Below are 26,467 nucleotides of genomic sequence, written 5' to 3' on the forward strand. Positions count from 1 at the left end.
CTATAAAGTGCCACAAATGTTTTAAATTTTAAAATAAATTAACTACATGAGAGAAAGCTAGACGGGTGAACTCTGTTTACTTGTATAAAACAAGCACTCTCACCGCAGATTTAATGTTGGTCTGGGTTTGGAATAACTAACTTCTGTGCTAAAGTTTAGTGCATCAAGTTATTGCAATAATTTCTGTTATAAATGCAATAAATAATTCCCGAACATCACAGAAAGTTTGTGTCCGAGACAGAAAAAGGAAGATTATATACACAGCACGAGGCCCAGCTGAAAACAAAATTTTAAACTATCCAATGTTGACAGAGTAAGGAACAGATGCATCTCTCCAATATGCAAGGGTGCTGTTAAGTTTGTTGATGGGAGGAGACGTTAGGAACAACTGTGTAATAACAAACACCTGGATACCACCTAACCCTCCCTTTAAGTCTGCTTGCGGGTACCCTATCTCATTAGTAAGACACACTTACATTATGACAGATTACGGTCTGTCCTCACAGTGCCACCTACCCATGGCGGGCCTGTTCATACCTTTTAGAGGAGTTCAAAAAGGGCAAGTGTTCTGTTTTCACTGAACAGTAATGGCAGCGATAAACATATGCATTTGATAAGATGGGAATGTAAATATTTTTCTTTTCTGGTGGGTGAGCTTTGGACATTTAATGTGTGTCAGAACTGGTATGAAACTGGTGTGCACTGAACACTGTTTAAAGGTTTTTATGAACTAGTTATATTAACAGTATGGAACTCTTAATAGACAGTGGTTCAGATTTACAGTTTGCAGGATGTGCTTTATTAAGCTGATGAAATCTATGCGGCAAGTCATTGTCTTGGTTAGCTCTGTGTATGTTTAGCATCACATTTCTGTACACCTGTTTAAATTTTATAGTATGACTACTGGTGATGCAACACATCTTACATTGTTTGGCAGTTGAGTAAAACTTCTCTCTCCCACTTATTCTTGCCATTAATATAAACTACAAGTATGCAGTATTTTATAGTTACTAATTTGTTACCCTTTCTATTCAAATACTTGCATATAAAGTTGCATAAGCTGCCCTCAAATTAACTGTACTGATTTGCTTCAGTGTTTCTAATCGCACCTTTTCCCAGTTTGTGTTTGTGAGATTGCTTTAATAAAAATTCTTAATATTTGTTTTGTAGGATTAGCATGTATTGGGAAAGAGTATACATTTCAGATCCCCTCCAGTTGTGTAGCTTTATCTGCTTCATTGTATTCAGTTTCTCTTAAATAACAGTCAGCATAAAAGATTGTTAAACAGGGTGCTCTGGTTTCCTCCCACATCCCAAAGACACGCTGTAGGTGGATTGGACACACTAAATTAGCCCTAGGCGACCAAGGCATGTGTGTGCCTTCTATGGAAGGCTGGGCACCGGGCTGGCAACTAGACACTGTAAAACTCCAGTGCCAATCATGAGGGAACAGGTGATCGGTTGTGGCGACCTCTAACCGGGAAAAGCCAAAAGAGGAAGATAAAAGACTAACGCCTCCAACTGTTCAGATGTATGCATTTTCCCCCCTCATTGGGGACTCTCTAGGAGTCTAGGTAGTAGCTAAACACTGAGCAATTAAAACGTTCTTTGGGAAAGGGGAGAATAGAAATGCCCGAGTAGTGCTGCTGGAAATGTAACTATGCTTTGCATATGGTTTGTTGCATTTTGTCAGCAGTTAAAGTTTACGTTGTACAATACCATACTGTAGTGTAGTAAAAGCTTGCCTACCACTGAAAAGTACAATAGAGTTAGTTGTAGTGATTTCAAATGAAGTGCTTGTTGCCTGCAGTAACGAGTGTTGTGTGGTTTGCTGTCAGGCAACTCTGGAAATTACTGGATGCCAGAACTGTAAAGCCAGTGGTGGTAATTACTTTTATGTTAAAATATGACGGGGGGGGGGGGGTGTGCCTTGGGAAAACCTGGATTCAACAAGGGAACCGAGAATCGAAAAAGTTTGGGAACCACTGGTCTACTTTGTTTCGATGAATCTCATTTCACTGAATTTAATTTCACCCCGACCACATCGATGAAAACACAAATTACTGAAATCTCATTTCACTGAACTGAACTTTGCATATATGGCACTGTGTAGAGTACTGTAAGGCAAGTAAGAAGTATATGCCCTTTTCCCCACTGTAGTGTGATCCTGGAGTTAGTATATATATATAGTTGGGAGTGTGGGGGCACATTATTATATATATATATATATATATATATATATATATATATATATATATATATATATATATATATATATATACATACATACATACATACATACATACACACACACATATATATATATATATACATACATACACACACACACACACACACACATGTATACATACATGTATATATACATGTATATATACACACACACATATAGAGAGAGAGAGATATAGATATATACATACACACACACACACACACACACACACACACACACACACACACACACACACACACACTGGATATAATAAGTGTATGCATCCCTGTTAAAATGCCATGTTTTTGTGATATAAAAAAAAAATGAGACCACAATAAATCATTTCAAAACTTTTCCCACCCTTAATGTGACCTATGACCTGTACAATTCAAATGAAAAATAAACAAATCTGTTAGGGGAAAAAATATAAAAAAATAAAAAAAAATGTACAATAAGCTGGTTGCATAACTGTGCACACCCTTAAACTAATACTTTGTTGAAGCACCTTCTGATTTAGTTACAGCATTCAGTCTTCTTGGGTACACACCTGCCATCAATTAAAGAGACCATGATTAACCCTAAATAAAAGTTCAGCTGCCCTAGTAGGATTTTTCCTGATATTTACTCAGTTGCCTTTGGGCCTTTCAAAACAAAAGGGGCATTTTGGTTTGCAAGGGGGGCAAACCTCAAAATGCACTCTCTCGAGGCACTCCTAAAAATGGAGAACATCGATATCTGTGCAGTAACTGAGACCTCTATCTTAATATTTTCCAGTATGTTTAGAAAGGTGTAGTGAGAATCTTGGGGTATGGTGGGGGATCTGTAGCAAGCTACAATTTGGATTGCAGTCTTCCTAGTGTTAGTTGCACCTGGAGAATTTCAGACGCATTGTGCTGGGCAACTAGCCTGGTGGTGTGAATATCCTTGATGAATATTGACACTCCTCCACCTTTAGTGTTTCGGTCCTGGTTTGGTGGCCGAAGTGTGTGGTAAGAGTTGTAGCCTGGTATTGCAGGGGTGCTCTCTGGAGCCTTGAACCAGGTCTCAGTTACTGCATAGATATCGATGTTCTACATTTTTAGGAGTGCCTCAAGAGAGTACATTTTGAGGTTTAGACTTCTAGCATTGAGAAGCATTACCTTCAGATTTTGCATGTTTGCACCTGTTACGGTGGTGGTTTTGTCCTTTGAACTTTGCCTAAAAAAGGCATTATAGGGGTTGCAAGAGCCTTAGCCAGTAACCTGAATCCCAGGGGCGACAAGTGCAGACCATCTCTGGCAAAGCATCGTGGTCTGTCAATCATGTCATCCCAGGAAGACAGATAATGGACCCCCTTTGAATGACACCAGAAGCTTAGACAATTGTTGAAGTCAATCATTTTGCCCTTATATTGTGGTATCATTCTGGGCGAAGGCAGGATGCAACTCAGGGCTAGGGTCATACCTGCCTGGGCCACATGATCCGAGAGCTCTTCCATGTCTCTTTTCATGTAGTCCAGGGAGGTACGTCTCAAATCATTCACTCAAACATGGACAATGACAGAGTCATATTTGTACTTGTTGTGGAGTGACTTGAGTGCATGCGTTATGTGGCGGATCCTGGCACCCGACAGGCAGCTGACTGTAATTTTCTCCTTGTTCAACCTAGTGAGAGGGACGTCAGTGTGCCGGACTAGAGAGTCACCTATGACTAAAGTGTTAGGTACATTGTCTTGCCTTAGGGGCTGTTGCTGGGTGGCACACTGGTGTTGTGAACTATGTGACACTTTGGTTGTGATTGGCATTTGTTTGCGTTTCAGCTTCAGAGGTCCTTGTTGCTTGGGCAGGTTGCAGTTAAGGGCCTCTGCATATGTGGATTTAGTGTTGCTGTGTGTGGGTGTTGGTGGCGTGGGTTTAGAAGGGCTATGTGTTGCTTGAGGTGTAGTGTGGGTGTTAACCTTCTCCTCTTGACTGTCTAGCACAATCTTGGGTGGAGAGAGCTTTGCTTCTATTTTGGCTATGTAAGTGCATCTCTCACAGGTTGTAGTGTTGGGTGGTAGGAGGAGAGGGTTGTCTGTGTACATGAGGCAATTGCTGCATTGCCCCAGTATGCCCAGATTCACTAGGTGGACAGGAGAAATCACCGGAAGCTGACCCTTGGACATGCCTGGTTTGGTGCTTTTTTTTGTAAAGTACAGGAGCTGTTTTCCCTTACCTTAGCAAGGTACTTTGCAATTATAGGCTGTTTAGTGCCTACTATTAATTTCTCCTTATTAACAAGAAGAGTTGAGTGCTTGTATCAGTTTAAGGCTTCCTAGTGCTTTCCAGCAGGTATTAGAGAAAGTGCTAGTCACAGGGATGCTTAAAGGTAAGATGAAAAAAAGTGCACACTGCAGTGTGCACTAGAGAAGTTAGATGTGAAAGTAGGTAACTTAAATTTTACCCATTTAAAAAGTTAAGGTTTAGTGGAGAGTTACTATTTTTAAAACAGCAAGATGGATTGAAAGGGGTGGTCACTTTTGTATTCTGGTACTATGGAATACAGTAGGATGACCAATAAATTTAAATTGTTGAAGGGGAGGGATTTCAAAAATGATGATTTTTGTGATTACGCACACAAGCCAGTGAAAGAAGAGAGGAAATGAAATATATGGTCAGATTAACATAAGAGGCAGGCAACTAGAAAGACAGTGGTATTTAACAAGACAACTGTGACTGGGTGGGGAAAAAATTCTGCCCGACTCAGAAGAGAGAGAGCTGTGGTCTCTTGAAGTTTTAATATGCTGTTAAAGCAGAATGCAAGTAAAACACAAGGTAAAGAAAACAAACCACAGTATTCAATAAATAAATAAATAAATAAAATATATATATATATATATATTATATTATATTTTATACACACACACACACACACACACATACACACACACACACATATACATACACACGTGTGTGTGTGTCTATTTCAGGGGTTCCCAAAATTTGCACCGCTTCCTCACAGGGGTGCCACGAACTACGGTATAGCAGCGTGTTTACACAGTGATCCACCTCCTTGATATTATATCCTAGGACTAGACTAGGTCATAAAACAATCACATAAGGTGGAGAATTGCGTAATTCGCGTGACGTAGGGATGCCTTTAGTTCCGTTCCTTTCACAGATCAGGAAGTGTCAGTGCTGGTTTCCTGGGCACAATGGTATTTTCAAAATTGCTGTTTCAAGTGTCTTAGAAGAGAGAGTATCAGGTAATGGTGTCACTGCATTGGTTCAGTCGCCTTGTCTGGTACTGGTTTATACATTTTAAAACTCTAATGTTATCTTTAAATCTACATCACTTAGTTTCCACCTACTGCAATGTTTGGTGCGTTATGGGTACTGTATTTTTTGTGCTCTTAAATTGCTGTTGCATGCTGTTCGTACACTTAACCCTCTTCTGGATCTTTTTTAGAAAATACTATTGTGGATGAACTAGATGTAGTCAGTCCTTTGATATATGGGTTTATCTGTAATTTACATGGCATAAATTAACCCAAATGCAAAATATAACTTTGGAATCGCTTTTCATCCTTATTAAATTTTAAAGTGGGTCATACCCATGTGTGAGCACATTTATTTTTTTTCAGGTTCCTTGGCAGTGTACTAAAGTACTTCTAAAAACCCTTAGATTTCTAAAGCCGAGGAACTCTATAAAGTGCCACAAATGTTTTAAATTTTAAAATAAATTAACTACATGAGAGAAAGCTAGACGGGTGAACTCTGTTTACTTGTATAAAACAAGCACTCTCACCGCAGATTTAATGTTGGTCTGGGTTTGGAATAACTAACTTCTGTGCTAAAGTTTAGTGCATCAAGTTATTGCAATAATTTCTGTTATAAATGCAATAAATAATTCCCGAACATCACAGAAAGTTTGTGTCCGAGACAGAAAAAGGAAGATTATATACACAGCACGAGGCCCAGCTGAAAACAAAATTTTAAACTATCCAATGTTGACAGAGTAAGGAACAGATGCATCTCTCCAATATGCAAGGGTGCTGTTAAGTTTGTTGATGGGAGGAGACGTTAGGAACAACTGTGTAATAACAAACACCTGGATACCACCTAACCCTCCCTTTAAGTCTGCTTGCGGGTACCCTATCTCATTAGTAAGACACACTTACATTATGACAGATTACGGTCCGTCCTCACAGTGCCACCTACCCATGGCGGGCCTGTTCATACCTTTTAGAGGAGTTCAAAAAGGGCAAGTGTTCTGTTTTCACTGAACAGTAATGGCAGCGATAAACATATGCATTTGATAAGATGGGAATGTAAATATTTTTCTTTTCTGGTGGGTGAGCTTTGGACATTTAATGTGTGTCAGAACTGGTATGAAACTGGTGTGCACTGAACACTGTTTAAAGGTTTTTATGAACTAGTTATATTAACAGTATGGAACTCTTAATAGACAGTGGTTCAGATTTACAGTTTGCAGGATGTGCTTTATTAAGCTGATGAAATCTATGCGGCAAGTCATTGTCTTGGTTAGCTCTGTGTATGTTTAGCATCACATTTCTGTACACCTGTTTAAATTTTATAGTATGACTACTGGTGATGCAACACATCTTACATTGTTTGGCAGTTGAGTAAAACTTCTCTCTCCCACTTATTCTTGCCATTAATATAAACTACAAGTATGCAGTATTTTATAGTTACTAATTTGTTACCCTTTCTATTCAAATACTTGCATATAAAGTTGCATAAGCTGCCCTCAAATTAACTGTACTGATTTGCTTCAGTGTTTCTAATCGCACCTTTTCCCAGTTTGTGTTTGTGAGATTGCTTTAATAAAAATTCTTAATATTTGTTTTGTAGGATTAGCATGTATTGGGAAAGAGTATACATTTCAGATCCCCTCCAGTTGTGTAGCTTTATCTGCTTCATTGTATTCAGTTTCTCTTAAATAACAGTCAGCATAAAAGATTGTTAAACAGGGTGCTCTGGTTTCCTCCCACATCCCAAAGACACGCTGTAGGTGGATTGGACACACTAAATTAGCCCTAGGCGTAACTGCGTGCATGTGTGTGCCTTCTATGGAAGGCTGGGCACCGGGCTGGCAACTAGACACTGTAAAACTCCAGTGCCAATCATGAGGGAACAGGTGATCGGTTGTGGCGACCTCTAACCGGGAAAAGCCAAAAGAGGAAGATAAAAGACTAACGCCTCCAACTGTTCAGATGTATGCATTTTCCCCCCTCATTGGGGACTCTCTAGGAGTCTAGGTAGTAGCTAAACACTGAGCAATTAAAACGTTCTTTGGGAAAGGGGAGAATAGAAATGCCCGAGTAGTGCTGCTGGAAATGTAACTATGCTTTGCATATGGTTTGTTGCATTTTGTCAGCAGTTAAAGTTTACGTTGTACAATACCATACTGTAGTGTAGTAAAAGCTTGCCTACCACTGAAAAGTACAATAGAGTTAGTTGTAGTGATTTCAAATGAAGTGCTTGTTGCCTGCAGTAACGAGTGTTGTGTGGTTTGCTGTCAGGCAACTCTGGAAATTACTGGATGCCAGAACTGTAAAGCCAGTGGTGGTAATTACTTTTATGTTAAAATATGACGGGGTGTGCCTTGGGAAAACCTGGATTCAACAAGGGAACCGAGAATCGAAAAAGTTTGGGAACCACTGGTCTACTTTGTTTCGATGAATCTCATTTCACTGAATTTAATTTCACCCCGACCACATCGATGAAAACACAAATTACTGAAATCTCATTTCACTGAACTGAACTTTGCATATATGGCACTGTGTAGAGTACTGTAAGGCAAGTAAGAAGTATATGCCCTTTTCCCCACTGTAGTGTGATCCTGGAGTTAGTATATATATATAGTTGGGAGTGTGTGTGGGGGGGGCACACATTATTATATACATATATATATATATATATATATATATATATATATATATATATATATATATATATATATATATATACATACATACATACATACATACACACACACATATATATATATATATATATATATACATACATACACACACACACACACACACACATGTATACATACATGTATATATACATGTATATATACACACACACATATAGAGAGAGATATAGATATATACATACACACACACACACACACACACACACACACACACACACAGGATATAATAAGTGTATGCATCCCTGTTAAAATGCCATGTTTTTGTGATATAAAAAAAAAAATGAGACCACAATAAATCATTCCAAAACTTTTCCCACCCTTAATGTGACCTATGACCTGTACAATTCAAATGAAAAATAAACAAATCTGTTAGGGGAAAAAATATAAAAAAATAAAAAAAAATGTACAATAAGCTGGTTGCATAACTGTGCACACCCTTAAACTAATACTTTGTTGAAGCACCTTCTGATTTAGTTACAGCATTCAGTCTTCTTGGGTACACACCTGCCATCAATTAAAGAGACCATGATTAACCCTAAATAAAAGTTCAGCTGCCCTAGTAGGATTTTTCCTGATATTTACTCAGTTGCCTGCTACAGCAAAAGACATGGTTTGCAGAGCACTTACAAAGCATCAAAGGGATCTTATTGTTGAAAGATATTAGTCAGGAGGAGGGTACACAAAAAAAATTTCCACAGCATTGGATATATCATGGAACACAGTGAAGACAGTCACCAAAAAGTGGAGAAAATATGGGACAACAGTGACGATACAATGAACTGGACGTCCCTCCAAAACTGATGAAAAGACAAGATGAAAACTGGTCAGGGAGGCTGCCAAGAGACCTAGAGCAACATTGAAGGAGCTGCAGGAATTTCTGGCAAGTACTGGCTGTGTACTACATGTGACAATAACCTTCCATATTCTCCATATGTCTGGGCTATGCGGTAAGGGTTGCAAGACAGAAGCCTTTTCTTGCACAGAAAAACACCCAGGCCTAGCTAAAATTTGCAAAACAATACATCAAGTCTCCCAAAAACATGTGAGAAAATGTGTTATGGTCTGACGAGACTAAGGTTGAACTTTTTGGCGACAATTTCAAAAGGTACATTTGGTGTAAAAACAACACAACACTTTGCATCACCAAAAGAACACCATTCCCCATGGTGGTGGCAGTACCATGCTTTGGGGTTGCTTTTCTTCAGCTGGAACTGGGGCTTTAGTCAAGGTGGAGGGAATTATGAACAATTCCAAATACCAGTCACTTCTGGCCCAAAACCTTCAGGCGTCTGCTAGAAAGCTGAAGATGAAGAGGAATTTCACCTCTGAACACGACAATGACCCCAAGCATACATCCAAATCAACAAAAGAATGGCTTCACCAGTAGAAAATTAACATTTTGGAATGGTCCAGCCAGAGCCCAGACCTAAATCCAGTAAAAAAAAAATCTGTGGGGTGATCTGAAGAGGGCTGTGCACAAGAGATGCCCTTGCAGTCTGACAGATTTGGAGCACTTTTGCAAGGATGTCAAGTCAAGATGTGCCTTGCTGATAGACTCCTACCCAAGAAAGCTTTGCTTGGGTATTTCGGCTTTTCCCGGTTAGGGGTCGCCACAGTGGAACTTCGGTCCGCTAATGATTGGCAGTAGATTTTTACATGCCGAGTTGCCATCCCTGACGCACAACCTTCAACGAAGGTATCCCCATTCATGCATGTCTCCACAGAGAAGACGCTCTAGCTGAGAATCGAACGGGACAACGTCTAGCTGTGAGGAGACGTTGCTTCCGCAGCACCATTAAATCAAAAGGTGTTTCAATAAAGTATTAGTTTAAGGTTGTGCACACTTATGCAACCAGCTTAATGTACTTTTTTATATTTTTCTCCCCCAACAGATTTGTCTGTTTTTTTAACTGAATTGTAAAGATTATAGGTCACATTAAAAAGTGGGAAAAGTTTTGAAATTATTTATTGTGGTCTCATTTTTGTATATCACAAAAACCTGGCATTTTAACAGGGATGTGTACACTTTTTATATTGTGTGTGTGTGTGTGTGTGTGTGTGTGTGTGTGTGTGTGTGTGTGTGTGTGTGTGTGTGTGTGTGTGTGTGTGTGTGTCTATACACACACACAGATTTATATCAGATCGACTTTTCCCAAAGTCAGACTACATATGGTGCAGACCACATGATCAACTTTCAGAAAAATCAAAGTGTTTATAGTGAGATCACAATAATACCGGGGGGATGGGGGGATTTGCCCCTTCTCCACTGTAATGTGATCAGAGTTCATATGGCTACATAATTTAAAAAAAAAAAAAAAAAAAATACATGTATTTTTTTACCTTTCGACTTTTTGGAAAGTCAATTCTATGGTCTCAATCATATGGAGTTTGATTTTCTGAAAGTCTGTCTGATACACACATGCACAGAGAAATAGAAATAAGTGGTGCAGGACCACCTTAGTTTTTATGTAATTCACTTTTGTATTTTTTTTCCACAAATGGCACAGCAAATAACTAAGCAGTTTTCTCCTTTTGTTCTGGGATTCCTCTTTAGATAACACTATCAGTTCAGGGATTTGTTTTATTTCAAGGTTCTCAGCTGCTGAAAAGACCTCCTTCTCTCCCTCTCCCCTGGGACAATTTTAAACACTGGAAAGGGGTTTAAGGGCATTTTTTTTCTTTAACAGTATTTGCTGGTTTCTAATTTGTAACTACTTCATTCAGTCCACTGCTGTTGAATGCCTTTGCCATGTCCTAAATCCTCCATTCCTAATGCCTAATGTCACATACTGCAGGTGCTGCATCCGGATGCGGTTTAAGTGCAGCATGGTAATGAACTGTTAAATAAGCCAGCTGCCAAACTCTACACTCAGGTCCCCACCACCACCAATAAAGGCACATGGCAGGCACACATTGTGCTCTTCTGATGAAAAAAAATAATAATTTTTTTATCTATACACTCTTGTTTCTCTTACCTTTAGAAGTTTCCCTTTTTGTCACAATTTAGACAAACATGTTCCTTCTGCCGCAACGTTTGAAATTTATAAAGGACAGTTCTCTTTTCCTGGAGACCCATAAACTAAAAGGTAACAAACACTGTCTCATTTCCAACAGCAATTCTTGTTTACAATACCAGTCCACTTTTGCAGTAATTTTTTCATCATTTCCATCACTTTATCAAGCATGGTCAAGAGATGAAAGTTTTGCTCTGTAATGATCCATCTTCCAAGTCCATTATATTTAGCCTGCAGTTCAGCATAATTAAATTATGTTTAATGCAGTCCAGATTTTAAAAATTGATGTCACCAAGAGTGACTTGACTGTACAATTTCATCCTCCTCCAATCTTTTATTGATTTTTTAATACTATTTTTTTTCCTTTTTCAGTACTTCCTTGTACAGTTTGTCCACTTCATCTTTTGCTGCCACTTCCAATGCTTTCCACTGGTTGAACTCCATATTATCTGCCACTAATCTGTCATACAACTTTATGTGGATATTCTGACCTTGAAGACATTTTTCTGCAGTCTTCTCTTATTTACCACCCTTAGAATACATGCATTAGAATACATGCATGCACCACTGCAACTCTAATTTATTATTTTTTTCTGTTTTAAGCTTTTTTCCTCTTTAAACCAATAAAATTACTTTTAAAAATGCAGTCTAGGACTCGGGACCTTAAAGTAGATGTCAACTCTCCAACAGCATTCCAGAAAAACAGACTCAGACTCCTGCTTGATTTTTAGCATGCCTGCTAAACAGGTGCCTAAACAGCAACAGGGTCAGATATCCCAAGCTGTCTGACAGTCAGCGCCATCTTGGTGTAGTAAGGAATCCTTGACATGGGTCAAAAGGCACATGCTGAGGCAGTGTTTTTTTCTTCCCACTGCTGTCTGCGTTAGCAGGGAGAACAAAGGCGAACTTGGGGGGGGGGGGGTTGGGAGTCATTAGTAACACTTTTTTTTTTTTTTAATCACACAGTACAGAAGGGAGATCAATGATTAAGCAAATAAATGACCTGCTAGTGGAAAAAGGTATCCAATGTTAGTTTCTTTCTAAGGAGCTCCGAATCAAAATTTCTTAGTTAAGGGAAGAAAAAAAAAAGTCCATTTCTGTTGTACCCAGCCTGTGGGTAAGGTATACAAAGGTGCCCCTCTCCAGCATCTGTTTATGGGGAACCTGCAACCATCCTGCTTAGCTGGCCTACCAGAATATTTTGCCGAGATGGAATTCATAAAATCCAGAGAGTCATAATGGACCTCTAGTACTATCTCTGAAGCTTGCATGCCAGCCTGCAAAGGAAATATGAAAGGGTACCCCCTCCTCCACCTGATGCGCCACATCACAGTTGTGTTTTATTATGAGGTGAGCCCCCACCCAAATCTCTGACAGCTAAAAAGATAAGCATTCACTTCCAAAAACTTTTGATTTGGTTCTTGCTCTAACTCTTCTGCACCTTCACAGTGGCCAAATACCCCCCCCCCACATCCCTACAGCATTCCATGGTTAAGGACAGAGTCTTGAAAGCCTGAGAGAGTAGACACCAACATTCTTTGGTCCCCAGCAGCTCTACTACATGATCCCTCTCAATATACATAGAAGCAAAGAGATAGTCTCCTCTATGGTCAGAGTACTATTGCAACACCCTCATGTGTAGTCTTGCCAGTGGGACTATTAGAATAATGAATGCCATGTGTACAACCATATTCAGAAACTCTCTCACTACTGCAACACCCTCATGTGTAGTCTTGCCAGTGGGACTATTAGAATAATGAATGCCATGTGTACAACCATATTCAGAAACTCTCTCACTACAACAGTCCTTTCTTGCCATGTTTAAAAGGGGAGAGAGAAAGGAAAGCAATGTGAATTAGGGGAGAAAACTCATCCAATACCTATCCAAAAGGGCTAAAAAACGGACCACTGTCTTGATGGGTACAGACAGTTTAAGAAGATTCAATAAGAACACAAATCCTCTGCACAGTTTAGGGTGCAAGTTAATGCCCTCTGAAGCTCCTTCTGAGCCTGGGCCAGAATTAGGAAGTCATCCAGGTAAGGATACTTATGGATGTTTCTGTAATGGGATATTAACTGTGCCAGGCAGTTGTGAACACCGTGGGCACAGCAGATAACCCAAAAGGCAAGGAGAGTGGGATTCCCCGACCTTGAAGCTTAAAGTAATGGTGACCTCTATATATCGGTATGTGTCAAGTAAGAAGCTTTCTGCTTCAACATTACCTTCAGGGCCTGAAGGAACAGGAGAAGCAGGAGAGTATACACAGTAAACATTCAGAACATTACCTTCAGGAATTCCTTTCAAACTTGATAGACTGAGGATAGATCTCCAAGGTCCTTCTTTTGTGTGTACCAGAAATAACCAGAACCTTGCCATTTCTTGTCTCAGTAGAATCCATTCCACTGCAGCCTGCTGAAGCTGCTCTTCCAGGAGAAGGGACACCCGATGACCAAACTTTGGCATGAGAAGACATTTTTAAGTGTAGGACAGATGACAGAAGCAGCCTGTATATCACTCAGAAACAACTTGCAGCCCCATTCAGCTTCTTCTAATTTTTTTCATCTTTCTGGGAAAAGTCTGCTGGAGACAGATGAGACTCAAGGACATAGAGTGGGGAAGGGGTAAACAGGTTTGGAACATGTTCACTTCTCCAATTCAGGATTCTGACCCTCTAGGTCCCTCAGATTTCCCTTTCTAAATGCCTTGCCATTTACACTTCTGAAAAGCCTTTTCTCTATTGTCCATTTTTTTTTGTCTGGTGTCAGAATGGCCAATACACTGTTGGATAACTTCTGTTACACCTAGCGTGAATGAAGAGTTGCTTCACAGTTTCAATGGTTTTACACACTTCCTCCAGTCTCGTATCTGTGCAGCACGGGTAGGGGCAAACAGCAACACCCTGCCAAGCAGAGCATTAAGGGGTTACAATTTACAATCCTCTGTCATAGACTGCATCCTCAACCAGGCAAGTCACATGATCACAGATATCGCAGCAGCTGCCCTGGGTGTTGCATGCACAACATAGTAAGTGTACTTGATTGAAGGTCTTGCAGTCAGGGCAACTATAGTTAACGTCCTCTTCAGGTTCCACAAGTTGAGTTCTCCAGTACTGGCTTCATCTGCTAAGGATGTCCTCCTTGTACGTGACCATACGAGTCTGACAATTTACAGCCCCTGAAGGGATGGACTGCTGAGGTGAAGACCATCTGCTAGTAAAAGTCCATGACTCCACTCTCTCACTGATTAGCTGACCTGGGCACAGCAACCACCCTCAAATCCCATCCCCAGCAGGATCTATAAACACTACAGTGACCCTTGTCACTGGAATGTTGTATGGGAATTTAAAGAACTATGGACCTTATTAAAAATACCTAGTTTTCCAGGAACAACAAATTAGAACTCTGGCTCTAGGGATAACACATTAAAAGCCACCACAAATGATTCAACAACTGGAGGCACTGCAACTGGCGTAGGTCTCCAAGCCTAATACAGTACTAAAATGTTGCAGCTGAGAGAGGACATTTTTGCAATGCAATGCAAAATAGCCACATTAAAGCAAGCATATCCACAAATGAGAGGATCTTCAGTAGGAGAATCAGAATACATGGAGTCTTTGTCATTTGAATTGCATCAAGCTTTAAATAAAAGCACATCTTCCCCTCTTAACTCAAAGGAGTCTATCAAAATGGAGAGGGCTTGTTCTTCTAGTAATCCGAGAAGGACCTAGAGTCAGACAGACATGACATGGCTTGCAATTTCTGAAAAAAGGTAAATGGGTTCAAGTCAAACTGGAATGGAAGTCTGGGTTGGGGTTTGGAGTATTGGAGGTATTTTATGTCTGAATATCAGAAACTAGCAAGGCTTATGTAACGGTGGGTGTCCAGTCCTCAAGCATGCTCACCATGGTGGAATATTACACCTTGGGAGTGGAAACTTGTGGCAGTCTGCAGTCTCAATTATAACAGACTTGGTTGTAGAAAAAGAAGTCACCCCCCCCCCCCCAGTAATGTGGAACCAGGTATTGGGTGTGGATGCATAAGGACCAGCACTCGAAGTGACCACAGGGATAACTAAACCAGCCCAGGAGGACATGTTCATGGATAAAGGTGTAGCAGCCTCTTAACGGGCAACAACTTTTGGGGACAGGGGTTTTGTAAGCACCTCCTCTGACCCAACATCTTCAGGCCTGTTAACTCAAGAGGGACCAGTCAAGACCGTAGCATTATCCTCATTCCCTTGCTTCTCTTTCATCCATCAGGTTTGCATCCATGGCTTTATTATTTTTTCATAGGGACTCCCAATCTGGATAATCGCTGCTGCTTACTTGATCTGATGGCTTCTGAAAAAGTGCATCCAGCTTCCTCTTTTTCAAGTAGACTCAAAGTACCACTTTGCTTATTTTAAGGTTAGGTTTTCCTGTTAAACCTAAAGCAGACAACTCAAAATGGACACATCATGGATATGTCCTAAACTTTTTGTGGAAATCTTTGTATGGAATGAGACACCTGCACAAAAACTACCCTTGCTACTCATGGGAGGAGATGCTTGTAGGATTAAATTGGCTAGAACTGGCAACTACAAGACACCAGAATTAAAAACTACATTTCAACAAGATCACGTGAAAACCAACATGAGTGTTCCTCAATGGGGTACTCATCTCCTTCAGAAGCTTTGAAGTTTGCACCCAAAAGTAGGACTCTGCTCAACACCGCAGCAGAGCAGTCATCCAATAATGTTTGCATCAAGAAAGAAGGGAAGGCTGGCTCCTTTTTACATAAGGAGTGTGGTGATGTCCCTCCGGAAGAGGGATCAGCCTGCCAGGGGTGAAGTAACAGCCCTATAAGCTAGGCCAGATGTCTGACACCTCACCAGCAGCTAAGTTCCCAATTACTATCACTGTTAAAGCAATCAGAAGAAACTGCAACTTTAGATTCTAAACAAGTCTGCTTTACACCACAACTTAAAGAAATAAAGCCTCACGTCCCATGCTAAACAATGTTTTTATACAGGCCTTCCAGATTAACAGCTGGAAATTTGGGACAAATAAATGTAAAGCAAATGGGCAATGCTGAAGCAAAAAGCACACATCTGCCCTTTAGATGAAGCTCAAACTTAAGAGCAAGAACTCATCAACTGGTCCCCACCTATCTAGAAGTTCAGACAACTTTAGTGGTGACAAGAACAAAGGTTTTGAAAAATGTATCAATCGTAAAATAAGCTTCAGACAATACTATAACCACCTGTTTAAATTAAAAGTAATGCATTTCACATACTCACCCCAGTGGTTGTAGTCACACGAGCATTACGACCTGTCTCTCCTAGGTTCGTCATCACCTGCTGAACTGACTGCTGCAAAAAGTAAAGCATAAAGCATCAATACCTAGCATTCTGTCATGTATGACAGCTTACACTACAAATGAAAATGCACTAAATGAACAGAGACAACACTGGCTTCCACCCAAGCATCTGAAATCATTTCAAGTTAGAAATTTATTGCAAGTAGCAACGGGACACTATCCTCTACTCCCTACAAAAAGGACTGGAGTGCGTCACTTGTGATTAAGCGACACACACACACACACACACTACTAAACGTCAGTTTTTTTTTTTATTAATAGACTTGTAAAACTGCCCCACCACACAGTGTCACAGATAAAAAAAAAAAAAGTCTCATCTCATTCAACAGAACACTGGCAGTCTTTTCAATATGGACACTTTGCAGCCTGCTAAAGCCATTTTTGTGCGCTCATAATAAACAGGCAGACACTACTGGGTACTGCTAAAACCACTTGCACCACTGAAGTTGCAGCCTGTCTTCCTACTGAAGGAAGAGGACACCAAGTTTTAACATAATTCAGTCTTGTAAAAGGCATCATATCTTGATAGCTTGTGACTTTCTTACCCAGGAGCAGCTTGTCATCTTTAGAAAAATGAGCATTTGAAGCTTACTGCTACTGTTCCTGTTCAGTTAAGGTTGACCTACGCAGGAACCCAAAGCAGCTGACCTAGAAAAATTGTCTGAAAAATGTGGCTCAAGCCTTGTGGCAACCAAAAACATATTGTCATAACAGCAGCTAGATAAACCGGTGCCCTGTGCAATTCCCTGGACTGTAGCTCCCTCAACTCAAAGTTGAAACAAGCGGCTTGCTACAGTCAGCAATGACTGGAAATGCAACATCAGTACTCATTTCTAAATGCCAGTTCTGTACTGCACTACTAGCATCTGCTGATCATGCCTCCTTAATACACTGCACCCTGGGCATCTGTACCCTTCTCCCCTGGATCCTAACTGACCTAGCACATTCATTTGTGTGTGGCCTACATCCCCCCTCCCTCCTCAGTCACCATCCTCCAACAACTGGTCATTGAAAATTTCCCTTCAGGTGTTTCACATATCATCATTCTTGGTGATTGCAATATTAATGCCACCAACAGAACACTATACCTACTAAATAAAATGCTTGTACACCACATACACCACAAACCTAATCAAACAGCTTACCAGACCAACCCCCTTAACAGAAGTTCCAGACTTTAACCTCATCATCGCAAACAAAACACACAGATGTATTAAGTTGTATGGGAGGAAATTGATGTCAAGTAATTACTGTCCAGTACTGTCAAAACAGTTCTACAAAACAAAGAAACACTAACCCTCTGTTATTAGATACAGACCCTTCCAAAGTTCAAAACCAACCTATTAAGCACCTGCTTAACTTCTACAGAGTAATCTCCACTAATCATTCAGACATTCCTTAATCTTGTTTCAAATTACTTCCTAGAGAAAATTAACCCTTACACAATATGCTGTCTTTTTCCCCAACAAAAATAGTCTAAGGAGACAAATTGCCACTTGCTCAACAAGGATGGATGGATAGATAAAGAAATACAGTACCCACCCTTTATTATTACATATAGACCCTTTCTAGAGTTCAAAACCACCCTGCTGAACACCACTTAACTTCTGCAGACTAGTCCCGCATCATCTTTCCAACATCTTACCTTGAATTACTTCTTAAAAACCCTAACCGTCATACAAGATGCAGTCATTCCTTTAGCAAAAAGAAGGATTGGGGGAAAATGGACCTGGCTCAAACAATTAAAAAAGAAGGTATACCTTAAATTGAGAAAAAAGACAAGAATAGCAACCAAGTCCTACTACACCCCCCCCCCCCCACCCCATAAAAAAAAAAAAAAAAAAAAAAAAAAAAAGACAAGTAGCACCATCAGTTAATTCAACACTTTTCTGGAATGCACTCAACCCGTTCACAGTAATCTTTGCTTAAGTCTAGAAACTGAAACTGAAGCCATAATTTGTCACTCGTGTACAAATTTCTTAATAGAAAATCTCGGATAACAATAACTCTGCTCCCCAAGCCCCCATTCCAACTAACCCGCCTTTTATAAGCACATTTTAGTTTTCCCAGACCCACCCCTCCAAACTTTAAACCACTAGCATTCTACACTCCCCCCCTTTCTATTTCAGGCAAAACACCAAAAAAATACAGTAAAAATACAAAAGCACTAAAAGCAGTGCAAGCTTCTCTAACCTGTACCCCACGTTTCTCAAAATAGCAGCCTCTCATATCAATGGCCCCTTAATACATATATTCAAGCCTTCCATTTTCTACTGAAATATTTCCCACATTATTCAAAAGCATGCAGTCTTTTTCCCCTCAGCCTAAAACCTCTCACCCCAAGGGATGCAAGGACTACATTTCAATAGGCAACTTCTGTCCACTCACAAAACATATTTTAAAAACCTGATCATGGAGTAACTCATACTTAATGTGTTCAACATTACAAATTCCACAACTTCTTCAGCATCACAAATACCCTGTACACAACCATTGATAATATATAGAAAAATAATATGAATAAATCTAAACTTAAAAGGTGTACTGCTCATAGACATGACCACAGCCTTTGAGGCGGTCAACCACTGCCTTCTCCTTAATATGTCAAGGAAGGTCAGCTTTGGCTGTCTAGCCATAAAATGGATCCAAAGCTACTTGGAGGGCAGGACATTTCAGGTAGACCTAAACCACATGCTTTCTTAATCAAGGAATCTTTAAAACAGGTATTCCGCAAGGATCTATTGTTCTCACTTTTTAATGATGATCCACCTTCTGACCTTTCTCAACTAAATACAATCATGTACACAGATGACCTTCTCTTAGGATCCTGTAAAAACATAACCTATCCTTCAGTAGAAACTGCAAAGCAGCTTCCCAATGCTATGCAACTGGACCCACTGCAATAAACTTAAAGATCTTAAAATCTAACCTTATGATTTTCAGAACTCTACAAGTAAGAGTTTCCAAGAAGGCATGCATACATGTATGTACCACACAAAAATGGCAGGCAAGTGCCAGCTATAACAGAATAAAAATGCCTAGGACTAATCCGAAACCCATAGGTTCTCTTTCTCAAAATACATTGACATCATCAAGAAAAATCCTGAGACAGCTTAAACTCTGCTACAAAAGTTTCTACTTTTCCTTACACCCACTGCTCATTACTCCATAGTCAGGAATGTACAGATTTCAAAATCAGAATATGGTTTTCCCCACTAACTACCATGCACTACAATGGCAACACTACAATAATAAATATAAATTTGCGGACTTGCTTAACTTGTCACTGAACTAATCCAACACTGCCAGCTTCTACATGTTAAATCATTACCAGTTAATGAAAGGGCTACTCTTATATGGTCCACACAGATCTACAAAGTTATTAAGCTGGGGGCATTGCCCTCCACTAAAAACAAAATTACAACTCAGACAAAAAAAATAAATAAATAAATAAATAAATAAATAAAACATGACGCTTCTCTTTACCTACACGTCATAGGTTAAGTTCATCAAGCCATATTCAAAACAGTAAAGCATTTAAGGGCATTCTCAAACACTAGTACCAGCTCCAGTCAGACAAGAAAGTATCACAGAAGCATTTAAACGCTACTAAAATAATTCCTGTTAAAAGAATCAACTTGTTCCTGCGATTAAAAAAGACTAAGAACACACTTGTTTCAACAACAGCCTATGCACTTTGCCTCTGCAATGATAAATGTATGCATTTGTTAAATGAACACTTACGACAATTCATGATGGTTTCTTGCTCAACCAATATTCCAACTGCCTCAAAATGCTGTTCGAACTGCTCACTGTAAACAGTTTCAAACCATTATGCAATAATGTCATTTCTTTTGTTCAAACCTTCTTGAAATAATTACATTATCTGCTATGTAAATAACTGACGCGATATTCACTCATTATTCTTTGACACTAACTACTGCCCAATGGACCTATATCATGGTTGAAAAAGGTCAGTCAACCAAGTTCACTTACCCATGTTATTAAAATGTAATAACTAAATAAAAATATAAAACTATACTAACTGTTAAAGTGTATAATTCATGTTAAACAGACATTATGAACTTACTATTAATATTCTTGTAAGGAGGCAGCCCATCTCTGGCACCCCATGCCAAACATGCTAAAGCCACTCAAACTTGTATTTCAACAGCCACTCTTAGTATAAAAACTTCTCCAGGCTGCCTAAAACCTTCAGCCATCCCAATAGGCTTCACTAATCTCTCCCGGTATCTTGCTTCTGTTTAGTGCTATTCACCAAAGAAGTACACTACAACAAAGAAAGGAAAAAAAAATATATGAAAAGATAAAGCTATAGAAGAGATAACTGTGAAGTTGGGGGATGGTTGCTGAATATTTCACCCAAGCTGGACCTTCTTACATTACTTTCTTATCCTAAGGAGTCAACAGTCACATCTGATAAACTTACCAAAGATGGACCTCAAATCTCTTGCTAAACCCCCTGCGTAGCAACCGTCAGAAGAACAATCTCAAAATCACCTAACTTCTTTCAATTGGTATTTCATCCTTAACATCCAAGACCCCAATACAGCAGCCACATACCAGACTCAAACCCTATCAGATCTGCAAAACAAATTCTTTCTTCTTACCAAACATCTTCTCAAAACACAACAACAACTGGATAACCAATGAACTCAAATAAGAAATGAAGCTTTGCAGACTTGGAAAGTCGAACCCTTCCTCAAAATTTGGGCAAACTTCTGTAGTCTACATAACCTAACCAAACAAGTGACGTGCAGACAAACATTTGTACATATAAAATCAAAGTATCAATGAAAAGTAGTCAACCACCTAATATGATACAAAATATGCCAACACCAATTCTCCAACAGCCCTTAGTGGTCTCAATTTGATCTTTCAACCAATGCGTTACTTAAAAACTCAAGTCATCTCTTTTATACAGAAAGGTAGGGTGCCCAATTCATTCTATCCTTCTACGTTTAGAAAGGAATCTTCCAAAGCCATTAAACCTTTACCAGATCAAATCCTTACAGAAACCTCAACAGGTTCCGACAAACTTTGCCAATGGTTCATATACACCAAAAAGGACTCTCTCCACTTCTATGCTTCTTATCTACAGTCTCCGCCTTGTACAACACCATCTACAATTAAGCCTTCATCTAAGCAACCAAAACCAGTATTCAACTCATATGTTCACCCCATTTCCATTCTCCATCCTGAGGGGGAAAAAATCATATACATTGACCAACTCACTGACTACATCTAAAAGTACAACCTTCTAACCATAAGAACAGCATGGCTTCTGATTTGGCCACACTACTATGACAACCTACTGGATGTTCAGAGAGGAAAGGCAATCTCACCAGGCCTTTCTTCACTGAGCTCACTAAAATCTTTCACCTCTCTGATCACAACTTCCTGCTTCATGAACTACAAGAATTGGGGATTAGCACTTAAGCTTCTACTTGGTTTTCCCATTTCCTTAATGACACGAGTGAAAAACTCATCCTTATTTGAAACTTCTAGTGCTACTGGGTGTGTCACAAGGCTGCACACACTTCCAACACTGTTCTCAATCTCAGAGTACCACACTACCTTCTAATTCTCTACACAGATGGCATAATTTTTAGATCACACCTCACTCATTCCACAATATGATCCCTACTCAAAACTGACCTCCACTACTTTCGCAGATGACTGATCAGTCATAACCTTTTATTTTTACATATTTTATTTTACATTTGTTTACCGGGCTAGTCCAACTGGATACATGTCCATTTTCAGTGGAGGCCCGAGGAGAAAAGCTCCACTACAATACTACTAACGAGATTAAAAGTTATTGCAAAATATCAAAAATTCAAGATATCAGATTATACAAGTAATATGTAAAAGAAAACACAGAACTGTAAGCCTATGTTCTGCTACAATACTTCTAAACAGGTAAAAATATACAGAAGAAAAACATAGAATAGTAACACTCCAACAGGATGTGAAGTCATTTGAATACAGAATAGTGTAGAACTGGAGAATATAGGAGTTATGAACTTTGTTTATTCTAAGAGCAAGTTCATTAGAGGTTGAGAATTTAAGATATTTTAAGATAACCTACTTCTTAATCCCACAAAACCTAAATATATGCTGTTTGGGACTCCACAAAACCTAGCTAAATCCCCAAGTCTATAAACATTAACACCCCTACAGAAGCAACATCTTCCTTAAAATAAAATACCCAGCTAATTCTGGCACAGGTAAATGGGATCTTTAGCCATACTGGAAAATGCAATAACAGCAACCACATCAAACAAAACGACAAAACAAAATTAACCACTCCATTTCTAACAAAATATGTATTTTATTACAGACTCCCTTGACGCTGATCACCACTGTATCACACTAACCAAAGACTACACCATACATTTTAGAGATGACGTCCTATTGGAATCTCTACTCTTCAGACTCCTTCAACTTGACTCGTTCATTCAACTCGCATCTTAAATATCCCCTCCCTGCGCTTTTAGAAGATTCATCCACCCTCCAAACACCACAAACCAAACTTCACTGTACTGACCACTGCAATGCTTGTTCATAAACTCTGGTAATTCCTACCCTCCCACTTAAGGGGCCTATCCTGCTACTCTATATTCAGAGTATAATTCAAAGCCTTCCTCCACAAGAGGTCTTACTACAGGTGTCCAACAGTAGGCCACATCACCTAACCCCAAACACCTTTTGATAATTATGGTTAAATTTTCCGCAATTACTAAGGTGTCTCCCACTTTTGTACAAATGGATTATAATGCATATTCTAATAGGTTGCCATTAATGCGCTCTTTCAATATACTGCATTACATTTATGCTTACTTCCCTAAAGCATCATCTTTATGTTATTGTAATAGCTTGTATTTGAAACTGTATTCTCCCAAGCTGTACCCATAGTACACTGATCAAACCTGACTAGCTACTGCAGTAAATAAAATGTAAAATAAATAAGACCTAGATAAACATCCAGCTTATGACAACTTGCAGATGTATTCATGGATGACCAAAGTTTAGTTGTAAAATTAACTTAACAATTAAGATAAAGGGCAGCACAAACAGCTACTGCTTTGCTGGAATAAGCACAGAGGTTAAAACAGCTTTCCATATTTACCGTGACACAATATAATACATCAGATAATCATCTGTAAAGAATGTACTTAAACACTTTCTACTTAAGGATATGAACAACAGCTCATCCTAGAAACAGATTTAAGTTCTGTCCACACAAAATCTATGCTGCCTCTGTACAGCCATGCTTAACATGCATTTAACATGGTTAAAAGTAAAGGGAGGTAGATTTAGCAACTCGCTGAGATTGGACGCTGATAACTTTTATCATGAAGGTCAGGCTAGGACTAGGTTTCACCTTTTCCTTGTGGATAAATAGTAAGGAGGCTTGAAAGAAAGCTGTAAATGTGGGTATTCTCTTGGCTGATGTCATACATACCAGGACAATGCTATGTCAAGACAGAAACTTGATATCCACAGAAGCAGCAGGTTCATACTACAAAACAGTAACACGTTTCAAGAATAAATGTCCCAATGAGGGCCAAGGTTTTTAACTAGGGGCCTGAGGTGCAGGGTACCAAATAAGAAGGCCTTCCAAACTTTAAGAAAGCAAGGGAAGAAGAGTCTAATGAGAAATGAAAGTTTGAGACAGCTGCCAAATGGCCAGAGAAAATAATCAAACGTTTCAGAGAGGATACAGAAGGACTAACAGAATTGGGTGCAACAAAACAGTATATACCTTTATTAAACCGCTCAGACAAAAAAATGGGTCCATGTTAAGTTTTGGGTAGAAAGCTTCTGAGAAAAACAGAATACTGGAAGCCACCCTATAAGAGAAAGCAAAGTCTTTACCAATCAACAGAACTGATAGTTTCTGCTTGTTAAGGTCTGGGTGACCTGCATGAGGAGGAGGATGACAATTCTGCAGAAGAAAGGGTCTCAGAAAAGGAAGCACTGTTTTTTTGGGCCAGAAGGGAACTACTTTACATTACCTTGACTCAAAACGAAATTAGAGGGAAAGTGCAAAAGGACTCAATATGGCCAGAGTGAAACGGCACCTCTGGCCCGCCCCACCTCCCAAAAAGAATGCTTCATGAAGAAAACTCTGAAGCTTGATGTTGATCAGAGAGGCAAAGCAAAAATACACTAAAATACCCCAGAAGTAAAAAAGATTTGCTAGGCCACAAATGACTCCGTAACCAACTGTGGGGCATAAAGAGAATGTTCACAGGAGTCCTTGCTTTATCACACACTACTAGAAAGCATAATCTTGACAGCAGACTGCCTAACTCTGAGCTTCCACACACAGGAGGGATGAACACATACTTCCTTGATTGAGTCTACAAAGGCCAACAGTCCGCAAACTGCCTTCACTAACAAGAAAATGGTATACAAAAGCAGCAAGCCTCCTGAAGCAACCATGCAGCCTGAATGGACTGCCTGCTGAAATAACCCCCTAATCCTACATCCAGAGCAAATACATTGGTAAGGATTGGAGCCTGATGAGCTTAGAGCTGGAAAAGGTTTCGCTAACTCTAGCTTGGAGAGTGGTCCGACTACCACTGCAAGAATAATAAACAAGACTTGCAAATATGAATTGAACAGGATACAGAAATGAGATATTGAGACAACTGTTGACCAAAGAACCTACAGATTAAATCTGGCAGAAGGAAGAGTGAAAATGGAAGCAGACATGACATGTAAAGCCTAGAAAAGTCTCTGGTGAACAGATCTGCCCGAGTCACTGGAAACAAAAGTCTTGTTTTGAGATAGACAAGCATGACATTCAAGGGGGTCCAAGTTGAAAGTAAGAAACTAGGACTTCACAAGATTCATCATTATGCCAACAGATTAAAGGTTTGAGTAGACATACCCCTTTTGCAAAGCCCAATCTGAAATGGGGGAGAGAAAACAGTTGATCAGAGATGGAACATTGCAACTAGTGAAACTTACACAGTCAGGGTTTCAGTTGAGACTGAAGAGAGTGGTTCAGAATTGGCAATTACTGGCTACAACCCAAAGTCACAGAAACCTCCTCAATTCCTTCACTATTATGATGGGGAAGTAGAAAAACTGAAGATCTAACAGCACACCCAGCCTCCTGTAAAAAAAGATTGCACCATGTCTATTCAAAAGGTTTCTTTTACAATAAATGCTTTTAGGCCACCAAGATCTACGACTGACAGTTTTTCCCAAACTTTGAGAAAGATGTAGGGTTTCCTTTCTTACTGCCTACTTTTGACAGGGTGGAATATACATGGTAAGCGAACTGAACTCTTGGGAGTAGAGAAAAACAGAAATATACGACCCATGGAGATCACTCTGCTTATTAAGCTTTTATAAAGCCGAAATCATCCTTTTGTCAGATCATAGAAGTTAACAGGCTATTGGCCCCGAGGCCCTTACAAGCCTAGACAAAAATGTATCCCATGACCTGACAAGTCAACACCCAATGCAAACATCCAGCAGGAACACAGGTAGAATCCCAGGGGTGTATTTCCTGTTCCCCATCCAGTTATTCAGGCTGTGCTTAAAAAGGGTTAATGAGGTACCTCTGCTTGATGGAGATGGGAGTCTCTAGGACACAAATCTGTCCCACCAATAAGTCCTAATGATATCAAACACCAGGTTGAGGTCGCTCTTACAGGTTACTTGAGTGGAGCTTGACTTGTGGATATGCAGCAGTCCCATCAAGGCAAGGTTTGAGATTGCTTTGTATGCCAGACACAGGTCACCTCTAAGGAATCTGTAGGAGACTGAGCAGAGGGACAGGGCCTTTAGCCTATCTGTGTAAGGCAGATGTTTAAGGCTCTGGATTATCCTGGCGAGGAACCTCTGTGGTTTTAAGGGAGAATACATAGATGTTATAACCACCTTGTCCCAGATTTCC

General features: G+C 39.7%; 1 protein-coding gene across 6 annotated transcripts in view; it reads right to left on the reverse strand.

Annotated features, from left to right (window-relative positions):
* Positions 1–26,467, reverse strand: part of BAG6 (BAG cochaperone 6) — a 2,260,316-nt gene that overhangs the window by 2,194,002 nt on the left and 39,847 nt on the right. For all 6 annotated transcript variants that reach the window (XM_044083264.1, XM_044083261.1, XM_044083265.1 and 3 more), the window contains exon 5: positions 16,448–16,519. In XM_044083264.1, the coding sequence (XP_043939199.1) occupies positions 16,448–16,519 (72 nt within the window). The remainder of the gene's footprint in view (positions 1–16,447; positions 16,520–26,467) is intronic.

Source organism: Protopterus annectens, chromosome 9.part0, assembly GCF_019279795.1.
Source record: "Protopterus annectens isolate FY-2018-M chromosome 9.part0, PAN1.0, whole genome shotgun sequence".
Classification (NCBI taxonomy): Eukaryota; Metazoa; Chordata; order Ceratodontiformes; family Protopteridae; genus Protopterus; species Protopterus annectens.